We start from the raw sequence: 19830 nt of genomic DNA, 5'->3' as shown, positions 1-19830 counted from the left end.
TCATTTTTGATGGACAAAGTTTACTAGTCATTTATTTTATAAAAATAAATTTTTTTTAAAAAAATATTAAATAAAAAGTTACTATAAACATTTAACTAGGTAAAATTACAAAAATCATTAAAATAACATTTAAATTGTTTAACAGCCATTAAAAATTATTTTGTGTCACAGATGTAGGGACGTCCACGAAGGGGATTTTGAAGTTATGTTTATTAAAAAATAAGAATGAAATATTAAATACATTTAGCAGAAATGCATATGATTTGTTAGTTAGAACTTTACGAAAAATGATGAAGAAAAATATTAAGAAATCTGCTGTATTTCCTAATATTTATTCCTAAGGGACTTAAAAAATCACCTTTTTGTGAGAATGACCCTTATCGTACATCAAATTTTTTTTTTATAGATATCTTCAAAAATTTTCATTATCTAATTTTTATATCAAAAAAATAATTTTTTGGGAGAAAATAGAAATTTGAAATATAAAAATATTTAATCATTTTTGATGTTTATCTACAATTGTAGTTATGAGTTGTTATATTATTATTATTATTATTTTGTCTATTATTATTAANAAAAATAATTTTTTGGGAGAAAATAGAAATTTGAAATATAAAAATATTTAAGCATTTTTGATGTTTATCTACAATTGTAGTTATGGGTTGTTATATTATTATTATTATTATTTTGTCTATTATTATTAATTCTATTGGTATTATTAATTCTATTATTTATTTTATTATATTGCTACAACTAGATGGGGTTAGCAGTCCCCACGCCTGAATGCTCTTTTAGTCAAAACAAACAGCCCTGTTGCTCCCTGAAGCAAGTTAGCGCCCTCGTGTAATCGACTTCATACCCTTTTTGTCCTTTCTTTCATGACCCCCTCTTCGTCATTTTTGTCACAAACTCTACCATAAGCTCAGTTGTCCAGCAGCAATTCATGAGTGGGGGGAGGTGCCTTTCTCTAATTCTTGGTATACTCTTCTCCCTAAAAGAGCATAAAGTTTTTTTTCTCAGGCACCTATTCTATTGTAAGAGTGGGAGAGTGGTCACCAGATGCGAAAGGTGTCAAAGGCTCCATCCTCTGTGGGAGACAGAGGAAATAGAAATGAACTGTGTAAAAATTCATTCAGCTATAACCTTATGAAATTAAGTTATAGCTGAGTAATTTAATAATTCCATTAATTATCAGAGTGATTTTTTTTGAAATTTAGGGAATCCTTTTCAAGTGCAAAAATTGATTTAAAGTCCAAAATTCAAACAGATATCTTAATTTGTTCAAAAGTTACGAATTTATTAGGGAAATCTTTCCTATTATGTGACTTGCTTTCTGTGTTAGACAGGAAAAAGGACTAGTAATTTGCTTTTAAACGAGTAAGATTTACAATCGTCGAGAGGGAGTGGAAGTTGGAGTTGAGATCTAATGGAATTCCTGCCCCCTTCCTGTCTCTGAAATATTTAAAGATGGAAGAGGCCAATTGGAAAAATATTGATTCTTGAGACAAAAAGGCGAGCAAAATCGTAGCATATTGACAATATTTGGGGACGACGTCAACCAATCGTAGAGGTATTAAAGTGTGTTTTTTTTTTAAAATTTTGGTGACCCAGTAGAAGTGTCTTTTGGAAAACTCACAGCTTTAGCAAGCAATCAAAATTATTACGACTATACTTAAACTACCATAAATTCAGGAACATCACTTATAATTTAATAATGCCTTCCAAGAGTAGGAGAAAGAGAGAAATTGCCACTCAGCTGCAAAAAGCTCAAAACTTGCATCTCTTTTTGGAAAAAGGTACGTCTATTTTTATTCTGCTTTTGAATAAGAAATCCTTTAGTTTATTTTTGCAGTATTTTATTTTATTTTGTATGTGTATTAGTAGCGTCATTTTAAATTTTTATCCATAATATAATTAGAAATAATAGAAAAATTAATGAATGCAATCTAAAAACACCTGTTTTCGTTATTTACTTGATACCAGAATAAAATCTAAGTTTTGTAATAATATTAATTTTAAAGTTTATTTCAACCCCTTGGCTATGATTCTATTGTTTTATGTCTTTTTAAAAAATACTGGCAATTAGAAAGGGGATGCCCAATCAACATCTATGTATGCTTAATTACTAAATTGCCAGTATTATTTTCACTAGAATATCAAATTTCTTATGAGATAAGTATTTATTTCATGCCAATTACTTAAATAAAATAGGATGTTTAAAAATATTTAATAAGGAGGTTTTGGGTCATTAAAATGCAACTATTTTTTAGCATTGATGAGCATTTGTTGGAATTGTTACAAAATAATTTGCGCATTCACTTATATAAAAATGAATTTAAAATGTGGATTTAAATTAAAAATCTTTTTAATTTTTCTCTTTTAATTCAGTTTTTTTTCTTTCTTTTTTCTCCTTCCTCAGGTTACATTACTATGTTCCTCTTTACTGAGAAAATGAATGTACAGTGCACAAAAAAAAAACTGATTACTCTGAATAACTTTTGTCCTTATGATCTGATAACTTACACGTTCTAAGATTCAATCTTAATGGTTTAAGGGGGTGATCTGAATTATGGTAATTATTAATTACTGCATACAATACTTTAAGTTGCGAAATCAGACACAAAAAATGCACTTTCTCTAAATAAAAATACCTTTTTTTACGGCTCTAGATCACCGATATATAGGGGATCACAGCAATCTGAAATATGGTCCGAATGTTTTTCTCAGGAGAGTGGTCCAAAGTTTGAATCCCTTAATGTCAACTTTACTCTTTGTGTATTTCGCTATATCGCGAGAATTTTTTAAGCAAATTGAAAATTTCTTGCACACTATTATAAAATTTGTTTATCCAGAAATAATTAAATGCAAAAATAACTTTTAGTATATATTTAATATTTTTTATTATTTGATTTAATANGTATTTCGCTATATCGCGAGAATTTTTTAAGCAAATTGAAAATTTCTTGCACACTATTATAAAATTTGTTTATCCAGAAATAATTAAATGCAAAAATAACTTTTAGTATATATTTAATATTTATTTATTATTTGATTTAATAATAGTTGAAAATTTTTTTAATTGAAAGGTATACAATTTTTTACATCATTTATTAGAAGAATTTAATTTTACTTATCCAAATACAAAATTTCAGCAAAATCAGTCGAATAGTGCCTGAGAAATTAAATTTTAAAAATAAGACTTTTTTGACTACAATTATTGAATAAAATAATCAGAAATACTAATTCTATACTTAAAGTTATTTTTCGTATGGATTATCTTTGGATAAATGAGTTTTATAATTGCATGTAAAAACTGTTGAATTCACTCGATGAACTGAAAATTCTCGATGTATGAAAAGCACACAGAAAATAAAATTAACACTAATGGGTTAAACTTAGATTCGTTCTTCTGACCAAACTATTGTGACTGTACTTCCTAGATTAGACTTGAAAATAGCCATGTGACAAGTAAAAAAATGGGTACTTAAACTAAATAATTTGCTGGTCACTTTTTCCCATCGTTTCCCTCCCCTTCTTGAAAATCGTTTAATGATAAAAGTACATCGCTGAAAAAAAGGTCTGGAAAACAGAATTTTCATTAAAATGTCTAATGTCTCCATTTAAAATTTCGATCTTTCAGAATCCTATGTAAAAGAATCCAATGTAAAAAAAATTTTATGTCACTCACTCAATAAAAGAATCCAACTCGAATCAAAATAATTAAAAATAATAAATCTTTACTAAAAGTTATGTTTGGCGTGAAATTATTTTTGGATAAATTAGGTGCAACATTTTTATAATTTGCTTAAAAAGTTCATGAAATATGGTGAAATACCAAAAAATAAAATTAACATTAAGGGGTCCAAACTTTGAACTGCTTTCCAGACCAAACTGTTGGGACCATACTTCCCAGATTCCAGCTACCCCCTATACCTTGAGTGTCAGAAATCGAAACCCGTTGAAAAGAAGATATGTTTATTCAGTATGTTTTTGTGTCTGATTTCAAAATTTATATATATAACTGTCATTGAACAGCTGACCCAATTTTGGGCTTACGACTTTTAATGTTCAACTCAATAGGCTTGTAATTTTGAACCAAGCCAGACGATGAGGAAACTCCTAAATCAGTACCCCCCTAAAAATAGAGTCCTAGAACGTGAAGATCTGATCATTAGATCAAAAGCTATTAAGGGTAGCCCGTTTTTTTCTTTGTGCACTGAACACTTTAATCAAAAATTTTGTTGAATATCAATTTAATGCATATATCGTGAAGCCGATATAGCGTCTGTCATTTCTCGCAATCCATCGGAACACTGACTTAAGTCGCCAATGCAAAAAGCTTGCTGTGTAACAACCTAACATGCAAAGATCCTTGCCTATGCTACCGTGCTGATAAAGACGTTTTTGATTTCGCCTAGCTACGAAGATGATGTTCTTTACTGAAGTCACGGGTTCGAGCATGGATTAGCATCAGAACGCAATGCATACTTTCGTTTTGAACTTTTTTTTTATTTCCTTTTCGGAATTTTACGTTTCTTGAAAACTATTTTCAGAGATACTTCATTTACTTGCTATCTCTGTGCATTATTTCCTTACCCCCTTTTTTCTCCTAATTGGGATTTATCTTTCTTGTAAATTATTTTCAGCGAACTTCTAATTTGTGATCTCAGGGCATTATTTCGTCATTTTTAAAGTTTCTTTGATTAATGTTTCTTGTTGATTAATTTTAATTGCATTTCTGTTACTTTGCAATCACTATGCATTATTTCATTATAAACTAAAAAAGAGCAATATGAAAATTCTTCAACTGTTTTTGCATTTTTTTCTATATTTTAAGCAGTACAATTTAATTGCGATATTTTGTATTTAAATAATTTATACTTTTTCACAATAATGATGTATAATGATTTGATAATATATAATAATCAATAACCCAAAAAAAAATTTTGCTTTTATTTAAAAAAAATTTAAGCAAAAACTACATTTGTTAATTTGATTTCAACCCATTAGTCAATCCAACTTTTTATTTTAAATGAAAAATAGTGTGTTTTGAAAGCATTTTTTTTTTCAATTATTGAATACTTATTTAGGTGTATTTTGTTAGTTTTTCTAACCATTTTATATTAATTTGTTAAAAAGTTCTCTATACATATAAATTAGAAATACTTTTTTTAATTTAATTATTATTTTTAAGTATATAGATGTTTAGTTGTCTTTAGTTTCGAAAAAATGAAATCAAAGTTTGTGTGTGTGTTTTTTTTTTCTTCTTGAATTCAGCATAAGTTAAAACGACTATTTGTTTAATTAAATATAAAATTATAGATGTTTTGATGGTTTAATACAGTGTTTTTATAATAATTTAGCAAATTCACAGTTAATTTTATTATTTTTTAATTTTTTGCGAAATTTTCTGTTAATGCTTAAGTAATTTGTTTGAAATACAGAATTATTTTTAAACTAATAAATTTTAAGTTCTTTTTAATTTTTTTTTAAAAAAAAAGATAAATCAAACCAAACATACAATCATTTGTTTTTATTTTTGTTGAATTCGGCCATTAGCTAATACAACTTTATTATTCTAACCAAATAAAATAAGAGGGCTAGTGATGTTTTAAAGTTTGATAGTAAAAACATACAAAAATTTTGAATACTTTCGCAGTTTAGAAGGGAATTCAGGGGGTGCCATTTAATTATAGAGTGATAAGAGTATGAAACTTTTTATTGTACTGCATTGATTTTATTATTACCTATGTAGTCTACAATTAAAGAAATTGATATCTTATGCTAAATAAAAATAATTTTACTGTGTAGGACTCTAGTAATAACAAGGAGGATCCATTGCTACATCCACCAAAAATTGCTGAAGTAGCAGGTAGTTCTTCAATACCTGATAATATAGAATTGGAGGTTCCAAAGATCATGGAAGAAGTCGGTAGTTCTTCATTACCTGGTGATAACTTCAGCCAATGAAGCAGGTGAAGAAATTTCTTCAAAAGATTGCACCCAGAAAACTGTTGATGTGGAGCCGAACTTGAAGGCAACAAGTGCATCAAAAAAGCATAAAACTGTATTTAATCCAACTTGGCTGCAAAAATTTCAATGGCTGCAGCATTGTAGAACAGAAGGGAGGAAAATTTTATTTTGCAAACTATGCATGAAACATAAGAAAAACTCTGGTTCCCCATGGGTAGAGAAGGGATGTGGAACCATCCGTTTAGACAAAATTAGAGCTCATGAAAAGTCATTGGTACATCTGGAGGCAATAGCGACTGAAACAGATGCTAATTGCAATAATTTAAGGGATTCAGCAACAAATGATGCAAAAACTTTTAAGGCTGTGCATGCAGCAATGAAGTGCCTTACTTTTTTAGTAAAACATAACTTTCCACAAACAACTTTTTTTGAGCATTTCATAAAATTTTGCTTAGAGAACCTGGACTGTACGCTTTTAAAACCATTAAAGAAAGCAAATAAACGCTGTATACACAAGTTACACAGCTGTCAATGAGCTGTTAAAGTGCATGGGCAGCATTGAGGAAAAACAAATTCTAACAGATATCAACAATGGCCCTTTCTTTTCTGTGGTCATAGATGAAACATATGACATAAATAATAAAAAACATATGGGTGTAGTTGTCAAATACATTAAAGATGGAGAAGCCAAACACTCTTCTGTAAGAGATTCTAGTCTGCCAGATGGAAAGGCAGGTACAATTTCATCAATCTTATCCCAAGTTGTCAATGACTGTGGTTCTATAAATAAGATTTCTGCATTTGTAAGCGATGGAGCCAGTGCTATTGCAGGGAGAAATGAGGGAGTTGCTGCAAAATTTAAAGAAGAGAATCAAAGAATAATATCTGTAAATTGCATGAACCACAGATTGGCATTGGCAACAAAGGATAATTTGAATGTCTTAAAAAGTTTGTTAAAATGGACGAGATTCTGAATAATACTTATAAGTACTATAAAAACAGTTCAGCTAGAACAACTAGCTTGAAAAATGTACAAAATTTATTCAATGTAGGGAATAAAGCTACTATGATTAATAGAGTGGACTTCACTAAGTGGTTATCCCACAATGAAGCTGTAAATTCAGTTTATAAGAACTCTGAAGCCATATTGGCAGATTTAGAGAATGCTGCAGTGCATGACCCTTCAAAACAGCTTTCTGGGCCAACTACTAGCAGTCTACTATACTACTAATCTTAATCTAAGCTTACAACAGGAAAATATGGACATAAGATTGATTGTACCAAAAATAAGAAATATTATAGCTGAGTTGGTGAAACTTAAAAAGAAACCCGGTGGCACTTTTTGCAAAAAGTTTGAGGAACGTGCTCCGACTTCTGAAGATAATGGTACTAATTCGACCGGGTTTATAGTTTCTGGATATATTAATTAAGCACATCTGAAAGATTAGAAAATCAACAAGTTATTACACCCCTGAGCATATTCAATCTAACTAGATTTGTGAATGGAGTACCAAAAGATTTATATGGAAATTCAGAAATCATTGAACTAGCTGAATATTTTGATTTTGAGGAAGAATCGTTTTGAGAAGAGTGGAGTGACTTTCTATCCTTGTCAAATATTCCAAAGAATGTTCTTTCCATCAAAAAACTTATTTCTATAATGTATGAAACTAATAGCTCCAGTAGATTTCCCTTAATTAGCCAATTAGTTACTATAGCAAATATTTTACCTGTTTCTAATGCAGAAGTTGAAAGAGTGTTTTCACAACTCAAATTAATCCTAACTAATAAAAGAAATTCTCTGAAATTTGAAAACATTAATAGATTAGTGATATTAAAGTTGAATAAAGAATCTAATTTTGTTGCTGCAGTTAAGAAATGAGGAAGAAGCAATTATTTTCAGAAAAGATATTTTATTTTCAGAATGGGCTGGCTGATTTAAGCCAAATATTTTTTTTAAAAAATAACCAAACCTAGTTTTTTTTTATGAAAATATTTTTAATAATTTAAATTCTGGAATTTTTAATTTTTTTTCCTTCCAATTTTGAACTTTACAACAAAATATCACTATAAAATATGTTTATTTGAGCAGATTTTAGTTTCAGACTTGAAATGGTGGAAATAAAGTAGACCATATTAAATCCATATTCTGATAATTTTTTTAAATTGGTTTAATGTAATTATTGAAGAACTTTTTTTACAGTAATCAAAAGCATAAATGGGAGTAAGATGCTTTATTAAATTTTGTATGTTATTTTTTAGTTAATTTTAAGATTTTTTTTTAATTTGTATGGTAATAAAAACAAAAGTTCATTTAAATTAGTTTTAATATATATTTTCAATGTATCTGATTTTCGATGCATATTATTTTATTTAATGCTGCATTATGTTAATTATATTGTTATACTTAAAGCTCTTATAATAAGATTAATATATGAAAAGTATTCTGTTTTTTAAATCATAACTTCAAACACTTAAAACATACATTTATTATTTTATTAATAAATGCATATATTCATTTTAAATAAATTACAAAGCTAATTAACTTGATTTATATGTTAATTTATTAATAAAAATTAGTAATGATTGTTCTGCTTTTTTGTAAAGTAAAAACAGTTTTTTTTTATATAAATTAACTATGTTTTTTAACCCTTTCGCGACGCAAAGCGTGAAAGCGTGCTTACCGCTGAGGCCGGCAGTCTCTCTAGCGTGTGTCTCCCCAGGGCCGGAGGGTTTTTCGATGTTAAGCCTAATTCCATGAAATTGCCGAAATATCAGCGCGTTGTTTAATATTGTTCTGTAGAGTATTTAAGTGACATATGCTTTATATATATTTCTATGGATACTTTATTTACTTAAGTTATTTCTTGTTTAAATGTATATTTTACACATTTTATTTTCATTATAGTGTCACTATCACTACTATCCGAATCTGTTTCAGAATCAATATCTGAAATATTTTGCATAATTTCCTCTATTTCCAGCTCAGTCAAAATTTTTCGACGCTTCGACATTCTAACGGTAAAAAGAAAAAAAATTCAAGCCTACAAGATCTAATTATCCACTAAAAACTAATCCGAAAATCGAAAGTAGCGAGAGAAAAAAAAAACTCCCTTACTTACTGTAAATAAATATCACGTGCTAATTTAAAGAGCCCTCATAAAACATTCCCCCCCTCCACTCCTTCCCCTAAAAACCACGTGAATGTACTTTCATCTTGAGTAGAAGGTCAAATCTACATGTATCTGAAACCATATGGACATACAATGCCATCTTTTGGAAGAAATTTCATTTTTTAAAACGTTCCGAAACGCTGGCACAAATAAGTGACGGTCGGGGGTGAACGAGAAAACTCTCTGACACGCGGGTGTGTCGGCCGGGAAGTGAGCGCGTTTCTTGCTGTCACATATATGTGACAGTCGGCTCGAAAGGGTTAATAGAGCCTTTTTTTTTCACAACTCAATAAAGTTATGAACTTATAAAGACAGAAAAAAAATTGTAGTTCAAAGAAAATTAAAAAAAAGTGTACTTACTTTCTTTGCTCTATTTTTTATTTCTCTTGAAACAAATAAAAAATAGATTAAAAAACAAAACTAACTAATAGGAGTAAATTGATTTATTGCACAAATTAGAGAGGATTACCAACAAAATTATAGGTAATATCTCACTGTTTTAGTTTATTTGCACATGCTTTTCAAAAATCTTCTGACTTATCAACTGTTTTGAATTTTCATTTTGCTTTACAAAAGAACAAACAGTTTTAATTACTTTGTAAGATATAGCAAACCCATATTGAAAATCTGATCAATATGGGTGGTCATTTCTAAAAAACACGCTTCTTTACATTCACATCCATGAAAGAAAGTTCTATCCTTATTAGAGTAAAAAAAGCTTGTTTCCTGTAATACCCTTTTGTCCTCAACAGATTTAGTTCATGAAACTCTTTAGTTTAGCTGATGTAATAATGAAATTATCAACACATAACAAAGCATTCAGAAATACCTCCTGATAGATATAGAACAGTGCATGATCAGTTTTCTTACCTGGCGGAGAGGAAATATATTTTCTGATCATGTCAAAAGGGAAAATTGAAATAGTGATGAAATTCAAATTCACCTTAAAAGATATTTCACTTGAAGTGTGTTCGCGTTAAAAATACTTTAAAGCATTATAACTATATAAAATTGGGTGGGGAATGGAAAATTACTTCAGGTTAAAAACAAATTCTCCTTAACAAGGTTCAACTGTATTTATAATTAAACTTTGAAACAATCTTTGAACAAATTATTTGAAATTTCATTTATAAGTGGAATCTTTTTTTTTCTTATTTGATTTCTCTCGAACTAAATGAAATCAGGTGTTTCAGTAATATTCATATAATGATTTTTTTTTTTTGCTCTACCAAAAACTGGTATCTCTCATTGACAACTGAGTTTCAGTTTTTCAGTGAACTGTACTCTTAGAGTACAGTTTACTGAAAAACTGAATAACAACATAGTACGACATTATCAATCGTTGTTTCATCATCAGTTCATGCTATTTCATTTGTTTTAATATCTTCTAATGGTTATGTGAGATCAGCAAAAACATTTCCCACATCATTTTGTAGTCAGAGTCATGATCACACTACCCTCATCATTGATCAACATATAATGAAAAACTGTCATAAAATCAGCACTCAAAATGCAGTATTCTTAGTTCTGACATGTAAAATAAGCAAAAAGACAATGGTTTCTATCTGTAAATATGATACATTCATTATGTTAGAAGTCTGAATACTAAGTTATCTTGTTGAGGATAATATTGTAAATAATGTGTTTTGACAAAGTTTAGAGCTGGTAGCAAAGGAAATGCAATTAAATAACAGTTTTTTATATCAATCAATAAGTATCAATTATCAATTAAATGACAGCTGTTCCACAACTTATTATTACCTCTGAGACTAACTAAAAAGAAGCCAGGGACAATTACCTTTATTCTTGCTTTCTGCTTGAAACCATTCAATTCAAAATGCCATTATCCCAAAGTATCCACACCTGTCATAAAGTGATCCCATTTTACAACATGTTTTGTATCAATTATGTCCATAGATATAGTAGGTGTTAGAAAAAAATGTATAAAAGTCTCAGATTATTAAAGGCCTTGGTATGTAGCAGCCAGTTCTAGTGCTTTAGGGTTATGAAGAATTTTCTGGGGTAATTCCAGAATTGGCTACATACCAAGTTTTAAAATATTACAGTTACAAAATATACAGTACAAAGTACAAAATATTACAGTTTTATATTTGGAGTCAGATAATCCACATTATGTCTTGGTGTGAGATTAGTTTTAGGGTAGTTTATCTGTATGCATTGCTGCAATAAAAATTTCTTACTGGATTTAAAATAGAAAATAATACATAGCTGTACACATATAATACACAATTTAAACCTTCTAAATACACTTTGATAGATAGTTAACCCATAAAATTCTAAATAAATGACCTGGACAAAAACTTCTTTGTAGGAAAGGGATAAATATTTTTTAATTATTAAATATTGGTAAGATATAAATATTATATTTTACGAGGTCTAACCTCATTAAATAACCCTCATAAGCTTTTCTGGTTAACTTACTCAAAATTGTGTGGGTTGGCTAGTAATGATCTTTCTAATTTTGAAACAAGAATATGAATGTGTGTGGGGTGAGCAAATAAAACTAAACTAATACAGATCTATATGGATTTTTCTTATAAAAATTTTTTGGTAGGTTTTGATAGACTGTCAGTATAAATTTGTTTTATCTGCCAAATATCTTCAAATTTACAACATATACAAATTTGTGTCAGCTGCACAAATGAAAATTCTTTTGATGGACAGCTCACATGAATCTATTCCACCTATATACATATAAAATTCTCTAGATAGTCTTTATTAGAAACCATTACAAATCAAAATAATCTATCTATATAAAATAATATATATGTGTACGCTTTGATGAGTGACTCATAAATTTGTTTGGACTCTACAAATAATCTACAGGTGGACTTTGATGTGCTATCCAGACGCATCAACGTGTAATGCTCTTACAAAAATCTCCAAAAATAATGTCTTGATAGGCAAGCTTTACATGTTTGTTTTAGCTGCTTGTATTAAAGTCTCTAGACAGCATATACAACTCATACAAATCTGTGTGAACTTTCATCATATTGATTATATGGGTTGAATGTGGCCCCCCAAAAACCTATCTAATCCATTAAGTAATTTATATACAGATCCCATTTCTTTTGGCTCTATTTGGGAAGCTTAATAAGAAATACAAAAATAATATTTATACTTTTTCTTATGGAAAACCCATTTCCATAAGAAATGGGTTTTCTTATGGAAATGGGTTATGGAAATCCTGTATTCTAAATCAAACTCTAAATCTCAAAAAATAAAATTATCATTGACCAATAATTAAATGTGTGACTTATTGCATTATCAATCTTTATGTAAATAATTTCAAAACTAAACAAAATAATCTAGGGGTTAGTCATTGGTTCACAGAAAACTCATCAATTATTAGTGCTTTATGTTATTGCTTTTTAAATTCAAAAACTAATATTTTCATTTCATTATAATAAAGGTCTCCCTCTCAATTGTGTGTAGTTTGGACTAGAAAAAGCCGCAGACACGCGACTGCTGTAAGTTTTAATTTTATATGCTTTTTGTATTTTCATATTTTGCTTTTAAATAATTGCAACATTAAAATTAAAATATTGGGTTTCCTGCTTTGTTCTTAGCATCACTATTCAAAATGATCACTCACTCTAAAAGTCAGGAGTTTTCAGGCTTTTTCATAATTCCAATCCTATATGCACTACAAGTTATGGATCTGGACATAAGTGACTATTGTGTGAGATAAAAAAAAAGCATATAGTTTTATAACAGGGTTTCTTGTGATCTATAATGAAGAACTTTAAACTGAAGTTGATTAAAATAATCATACCTAGATTGTAAACGCAGCATTTAATTTCTACAGAACAGCTAGAAGTTTTTAAACACATCTTTAGTTAAAATTAGAGTAGTATATAACAAAATCTTCTCCACATTTGCAGGGTTCATAGCTGTCTTGATAAAAAATATTCTGTCTTGATTTTTAGCTTTTTTGATCTTCCTGATTTTTGTTTGTTCTAAACATACTATTTTGACGAACACAGAATTCAGAATTTTAAAATAACATTTGGATTTTCTTTTTGAATTTCTTTCAGTAGGAAAGAAATACGAAAAAATAGATTTATGAATGTCAAAACCAGTATTTTTTCTCTTTTAGAATAAAAACCAAACCGTGTATCTAAAAAAAGGAGTTGAGGGAAAAATGAAACCTCTTTCTTTATTCTTCCTTTATTCTTTGTCTTATTTTCCCTTTTCTTCAGAAGAACATATTATTGCTGCATCAAATTTTACTAAACATCACCTTTCAAACAAAATCATTTTCTAGTTTTGTGATTTTACTCCTCTTTTTATCATATACCAGTTACAAGCAGTTGGCCCTAATGTCAGCTACAGCAGGTGCTTTTCATACATAGATACTAAAAAACTGTATGATTTTGTATGATTTTGACTCAACTGTATGATTTTGACTAAAAATCAAGAGAAGTTAAGTGAATCTTAAAAGTAGTGATATTAATGCATTTATTTGTTATATACAGATATAAAAGATAAATACAGGGTGCGGCAAAAAAATCTGAACAAATATTTCGTAATGTAATTATGTATGGTATAATTAAAAATAAAGTAACTTATAACAAATAATAATAGGAGCAGACTTTTACTAATAAATAAATTTAATTGGCTACAAAGTGACTGCCTTTTGCAGAGCAAAAGCACTTATTGAAATTTTTTGCAATGGGCCACAAGTCTTCTGCTCTTAATCTGTCTCATTCCTGTCAAAGCAATTACTTTAGAATGTTCAAGTCCCGCAGTGGGCTGACTGTAAAGACTGTAGATCACTGAAGTCAAGCATCATTGGTCAAAATTGCCATGGCATGTCATCGGATCATCCTCTGGGGTGTTTCCCAGACCCTTGCCAAAAGCCCATTGTGCAACTCTAGTGTCACGTAAATAAAATACCTACCTACTTAGAATGTTCAAACTTTTGTGTACAAATCAAATTAACGATTTCACGCTGTCATTTTCCTTGCTTAGACAACTCTAAAATATCAGATCTTTTGCTTGACATTGTAAAAAAGCTGTAAGCTGAGAGGTATATAATAAAGTATTTTACAATGAAAGTAATAGACAAAAGAAAATGTAAGCACAAATAAAAAAGAAATTTAACTTCTATTCTATGATACAATAACTGTCTGAATTTTTTGCCTCATTTTGTAAAAGGATATTTAAAAAATATTTATTTAAAAAAATGATTAAAATTTGTTTTTTATATTTACTTGTAAGATATTTTTAAAAGCATAAATTTGGATTTTAAAATGAGTAAAGTGTAACAATCAGGAGTAATATGATGTTTGAAGGAAAAGAAGAATATTCCGAAAGTTACTTTTTATAAATAAATAAAACAATGTAATTATAAAAAGTGATTAATTAGCTTATGTAGGAAATGTATAAGGTTCTTCTTTAACAAATTTTTCTGAGCAACCAAATGCAGCACAATAAAGCACCATATTTTAAGATTTTTGGATTTAAATTTCCATTGGCTTTCTTCCATTGAAATAAAAAGGAAAAGCAGATGGAAGAAAATATTTTCTCTTGATTCTCCCTACAGTCTTGTAGTTTAATTATGAGGACAAAAATTATCCTGATGTGTGCTTTTTATTATATTTCACCTGTGTAGTTTCATTTTGCCTGCCCTTAATCTGTATTTTTGAAATTCTCAAGAAAAGCAAAGAAATATCAGTATGAATATTAGGAGTCTAAAATGAATACATGACTTAAAAAACCCATCTAAAACCACTTTATTTGAGTATAAAAGTTTTATGTCTTAGCTATTGGTGAATACATTTTAGTTCTGGACGAATAAAACTGTTTTTAATGATTTTAATCCTTTATTTGCTCTTTCAAATCTCATTTACAGTCAGTGTTCAGCAATTTTTTTTTCCTTAAATATTAATTAAGAACCCGTGAAATGCATATTTTTTTATACTTCATTTTTAACAAGGATTCTAAAAGTATTTATTAGGAAGTTTTTACAAAAAAACCATTTACATTTTACACATTCAGAATTTATTTAATTGTTTAATATTATACTATTTACCAAATTTCTGACAAACTCAATTTATTTGCTTTCACTCTGATTTTAGGCACTTCAATGGGAACCAATGCTCTCTAATCCTTGTAAAGGTTCAATTGTGTGGCCTATTCCTGAAAACAAAACTGTCACTGTCACATTGTTTTCTGACCAAAGAAGTGGTGAATTTGAGGATAAAAATTGGACTTTTATACTTGAAGATGTACGAAATAGTATTTATACATTCAGGGATTTTTTTTACTCTTCTTTATTTTATTTATTACCTACAGTTGTTTTGGATAACTATGCATTGAACGATATTTTCCAGAAATTATTTAAATTTTTCAATAACATATGATTTCAATAACATTATAACAAATTTTTCAATAACATTACTGTATGAACTTCAAATATTAATTTTAGATTAAACTTTAGTCATATAATTGCAGGGTTAAAAAGTATTTGTTATACATCAATTTTGAGAGTTATATTCATGAATAAAACTATCATATCAAAAACTTCAAAACCTGCTGCACCAGTGAGAAATTCATATTTATTTAAACAATATGTGAAATTATTATTGATTTTATTTTTATTAAATGAGAAATTATTATCGCTTGTTTAAATGAGAAATTATTTTTTAATTTTGTTTTATATTGTATTTATGGGTGTGGTGAAAAGTATATACCATAGGATAGGATAGATAATAGTAGATAGGGGGTGTTCAGTCAATAATAAATACAAAATAGAACTGTAAAAATATGCATTTACCATTACAGATTAAAATTTTTTTTTGATAATAAATTTTGAATCATCATGACTGATGTGGTAAAGGCCAGAAATCAATAGTGGTCGAAAATTGAACATTGTGAAAATGTGCCAGGTAAAATAACCCATAAAATCGGCTTGTGGTCAAGATTAAGAGAATTAAATGAATAACACCCATAAATACTATACCCAGTTTGGATTAATAAAATCAGCATCTTGTTGGGCATGACTTACACAAAAATGCGAAACCAAAACACCGGTCAAATAAATTGAGGATAAATAAAATAAGTTACTCATCCGGCGTTAGTTACGGTGACATCAAATAGGTTGGAAGTACACCATACATCACACAAAATGAATGCAGCAAGACAGTATCTGGTATAATGCAGTAAAATTTTAATCATTTCATGTCTGCTCTCATAGAGTGGGGGGGAGGGTCTGGGCCGAACTTCATGTCCTTTAAGAGAATCAAAAAGTTTCAAGCAATGGAAAGATGACCTGTAATTCTCTCTTCAGAGCACTGAAACGCCAGTAATTGTAGACAGCAGAGAAGCTAGCTTTCATTAAGCATTTAGTTCATCGAAAATAGTTCCAACAAATGTGCACGATAATGAAACGAAACACGAAAGCGGGGAGCCGGTTCTGAAATCTTCATGCCTCTTACTTCAAGAAAAAATATAATAAGAATATAACGTTCCACAAACAAACTGGAATATCGGCTTTTTGCAGTGGGAAAAAATTTCCTGAACAAAAAATAACATATTAAATGGAAACAATCATTTCATCAAAGGAAATCGTTTTTTTTTAAAAAGGTAGCCTCTTAAAAAATAAAAAAAATGCTCCATCATTGGATTGCTGACAACAGGCCAGCTAACCAGCCCAAAAAAAGTCAAGTGACGAAAATGGCGTTTTTTACAAGAGCGGGAACATTCAAGCATCCTGAAATGGAAAACGATAATTGGATGAGAGAAAGACACCGGACTAATGAGTCGAGCCAATCCAGGTAACCAGGACTCACCATCATACCAAATATGGTAAGGAAGAAAAATCTCTGGATAGTAGGCGGTGTCACATCGTGTAGGGGAAAGCACGTGAACTGGTTTGAACCGGCCAGAACATGTGTCTTAACTGACAGTACGTGAAAAAGCAAAATGAAAGAAAAAATGAAAACGAAAATAAGATGGGGAGTAAAATTAACCTTGAACAAGTCGAGTGAAAGTGACCTTGACTCATAAAAAGAGAAGAAAGATGATGAAACGCTTTAAACAGAAAAATATGAGGTTAAATTCATTTTAAAAAGGATGGAATATTTAAAATTTAAGTATACTTAGAAAGGAAATGAAACCAAATTGCACACAAAAAGGATTGAATTAATAAAAAATAAAAATCGTCACACATCATTGTGACACCTGCTATATAATCATTTTTATTTATATTTTCAATTATATCTTTCATGTAGTGTTTAAAATCAAATACTAATTTTCTTAAGAAGCAAATATCAATTTTGAGTTCAATTGGTATTGTTAAAGACACCCGGTGGCTGAGGGGTAGCGCTTCGTGCTGTCGTCCCACAGGTCCCTGGTTTGATCCTCGGGCCGGGCAAGGTTGACTCAGCCTTTCATCCCTTCAGTGGGTCGATAAATGAGTACCAAGCATGCTTGGAAACTAAACACTGGGGGTTCCGCGTTTGGCTGACCACTTGACCGGAGCATCTGCTCCGGCACCCCAGAGCTTAAGGTTAAGAAAACTGAGATGGGCACAGTAGGAGGGCCGTCGCGCCACTGAGTTTAGTTTAGTTTTTTTTGGTATTGTTAAATGTATAAAATTGAACAGTTATTGAAATGTGATTTTCTCTTGCATAAAAATATAAAAATCTTTTTTATTTATTTTAAAAACTAGCAAGAAATTTAAAGTTTAAAATTTAAATTTCTAAGAGCACAAATTCCTCAGAATCATATCCTATTTTTATATTCAAAGTTATACTTTTTGGGTGTTGCCAGAGATGTAGTTAAGATTAACAGTATGCATGAATAAACTGCACCCTTTTGCAATTTGATGTAAAATTTGATCTTTTCACTAGACCATTTTAAGATTCAAATTGTGTAAAAACTTAAGTCTGCTGCTCTTGGCAATTTTTTTTATATTTTATCATTGAATAAAATTCTACAGCTTTATATAATGTTAAGACAAAGTAAATTGATAACTTCTGAATTTTCACTCAATTTAGATTAAAATTTAACATTGTATGTTAATGATTTTTCTATTGCACTTAGATCTTTTTGACTGCATTTATAGTTTTTAATTGAAATCAAGCATTTTTTCTAAGGACATTTTTCTTTCAACATGTCACCAATTTTTAAAAAATATATGTATAAAAAAACCAACAAACGAAGCAAACTAAAATATTAATATACATCCTGTTCAATTTTTAGGTAAATCAAATAAAATACTGTAGAAGTTATGGGGCCCACTATTAGCAAATTAAATTGGAGCCATTTGAAAGAAAAAGGCATTTTACCTAGAAATTCATTTTTAATATTTTTTCATAAATTTGGCATTGCTCTAAGGTTGCTCCCAGGGACAGATCCCCCTTCTAGCTAAAACACTAAATGTTGCTTTGATCTCTCATTGTATTATAATTTATCCTGTAATATTCATTTGGGTGACAGTTTGGGTAAGCACAGTTCATTGCACTGTTTCAAGATTATTTTCAGTTATAAGCCTTTAAACGTGTGAATGTAAGGCAGCAAAAATCAAAATAAAATTCGATCCACACATTATGCAATATTAAATTATCATCATTTGTAACTTAGCATCTAGTATAATAATTTCTTGAAAAAAGTATATATTTGTTGCAAAATATTTTATAACTGGTATTTATCTTAGCTAAGCAAAATATTTTCTCCCTCTTAATATATTTGTAACAAGGAATAGAATAATTCAAGGCAAAATTCTACCCACCCCCTTTGTTGAAAATGTTCCCAAAATTAAATTACCCAAATTAAATTTTTTAAACTTTATTACTCTCTGACATATAAATTTAGCAATTTTTAAAAAAACTTTCTTTATTTTGTTTCAATTTTTTCAAAAAGAGAAAGTTGCTAAAGCTGTCATAAAATTATGAGCCTTCACAAGAAATCCCCCCTTCAGCAAAAATAAGCATATCAGAAAAACCCTTCTGTGATTATCTAAGAGTGTCCTTATATCCCTCTTTGTTTTTTGCTTTTACTTAGGCTATTACTATTGTAATATAATTATAAAATTAAATTTAAATAAAAATTGTAACTTTGCATAAAACAAAATTTACATTTATTAATATTTTGAGAAGAATATTTAGATATGTTTTGTGTTTTCTTTCAAAGATCAAAAGTCTTCACACGAAAATTCACCCAATGAACTAACACCTTGATGAATTGTGCCCAGCATGAACTGTTGCTTTGACAAATTTTTCTCATGACAAATAATTCCATGAAAAATCAAGAGCAGCAAATTGTGCACAAAGAAATGCTGCAGAATCTGCTTTTTGTTTTCTTTAAATAATTCTGTATACAAGTTAATACAATGTTATAATTTAGATTTATGTATTTGTGAAACTATAAAATTTACAAAATAATAATGAAAAACTTGCTAAGTATAACACCAAAACAAAATTTTTCTATTGCAATGTGAAAAGTTAAATATTAATTGCTCTACAAACGAATTTAATTCAGTCTATTTAAAAAATCTTCAAGAATATCAAGCTTCCCAATGAAATGAAGCTATGACATATACCACAACTATAAACCCGGTTTTTTTTCTTCTGATGTTCACCATAATTGTATAAAAGTTCAGTTAGGAATTTTATTAGTTGTTTAAATTTAAAAAAATAGCTTCTAATAAGAATTT

At 29.1% G+C, this 19830-nt stretch overlaps 1 protein-coding gene across 5 annotated transcripts in view; it reads left to right on the top strand.

The window, feature by feature from the left end:
- LOC107448401 (Eps15 homology domain containing protein-binding protein 1) overlaps nt 1–19830 on the top strand; it is a 78565-nt gene that overhangs the window by 12171 nt on the left and 46564 nt on the right. For all 5 annotated transcript variants that reach the window (XR_011638262.1, XM_016063577.4, XM_016063575.4 and 2 more), the window contains exons 3-4: nt 12580–12637; nt 15251–15400. Coding sequence is in view for 4 of the 5 variants with exons in the window: in XM_016063577.4 (XP_015919063.2) it covers nt 12580–12637; nt 15251–15400 (208 nt within the window). In the remaining variant the exon portion in view is untranslated. The remainder of the gene's footprint in view (nt 1–12579; nt 12638–15250; nt 15401–19830) is intronic.

This window comes from Parasteatoda tepidariorum, chromosome X1 (assembly GCF_043381705.1).
Source record: "Parasteatoda tepidariorum isolate YZ-2023 chromosome X1, CAS_Ptep_4.0, whole genome shotgun sequence".
Classification (NCBI taxonomy): domain Eukaryota; kingdom Metazoa; phylum Arthropoda; class Arachnida; order Araneae; family Theridiidae; genus Parasteatoda; species Parasteatoda tepidariorum.
The sequence above is the reverse complement of the archived record's forward strand: the minus strand, read 5'-3'. Positions and strand labels throughout refer to the sequence as shown.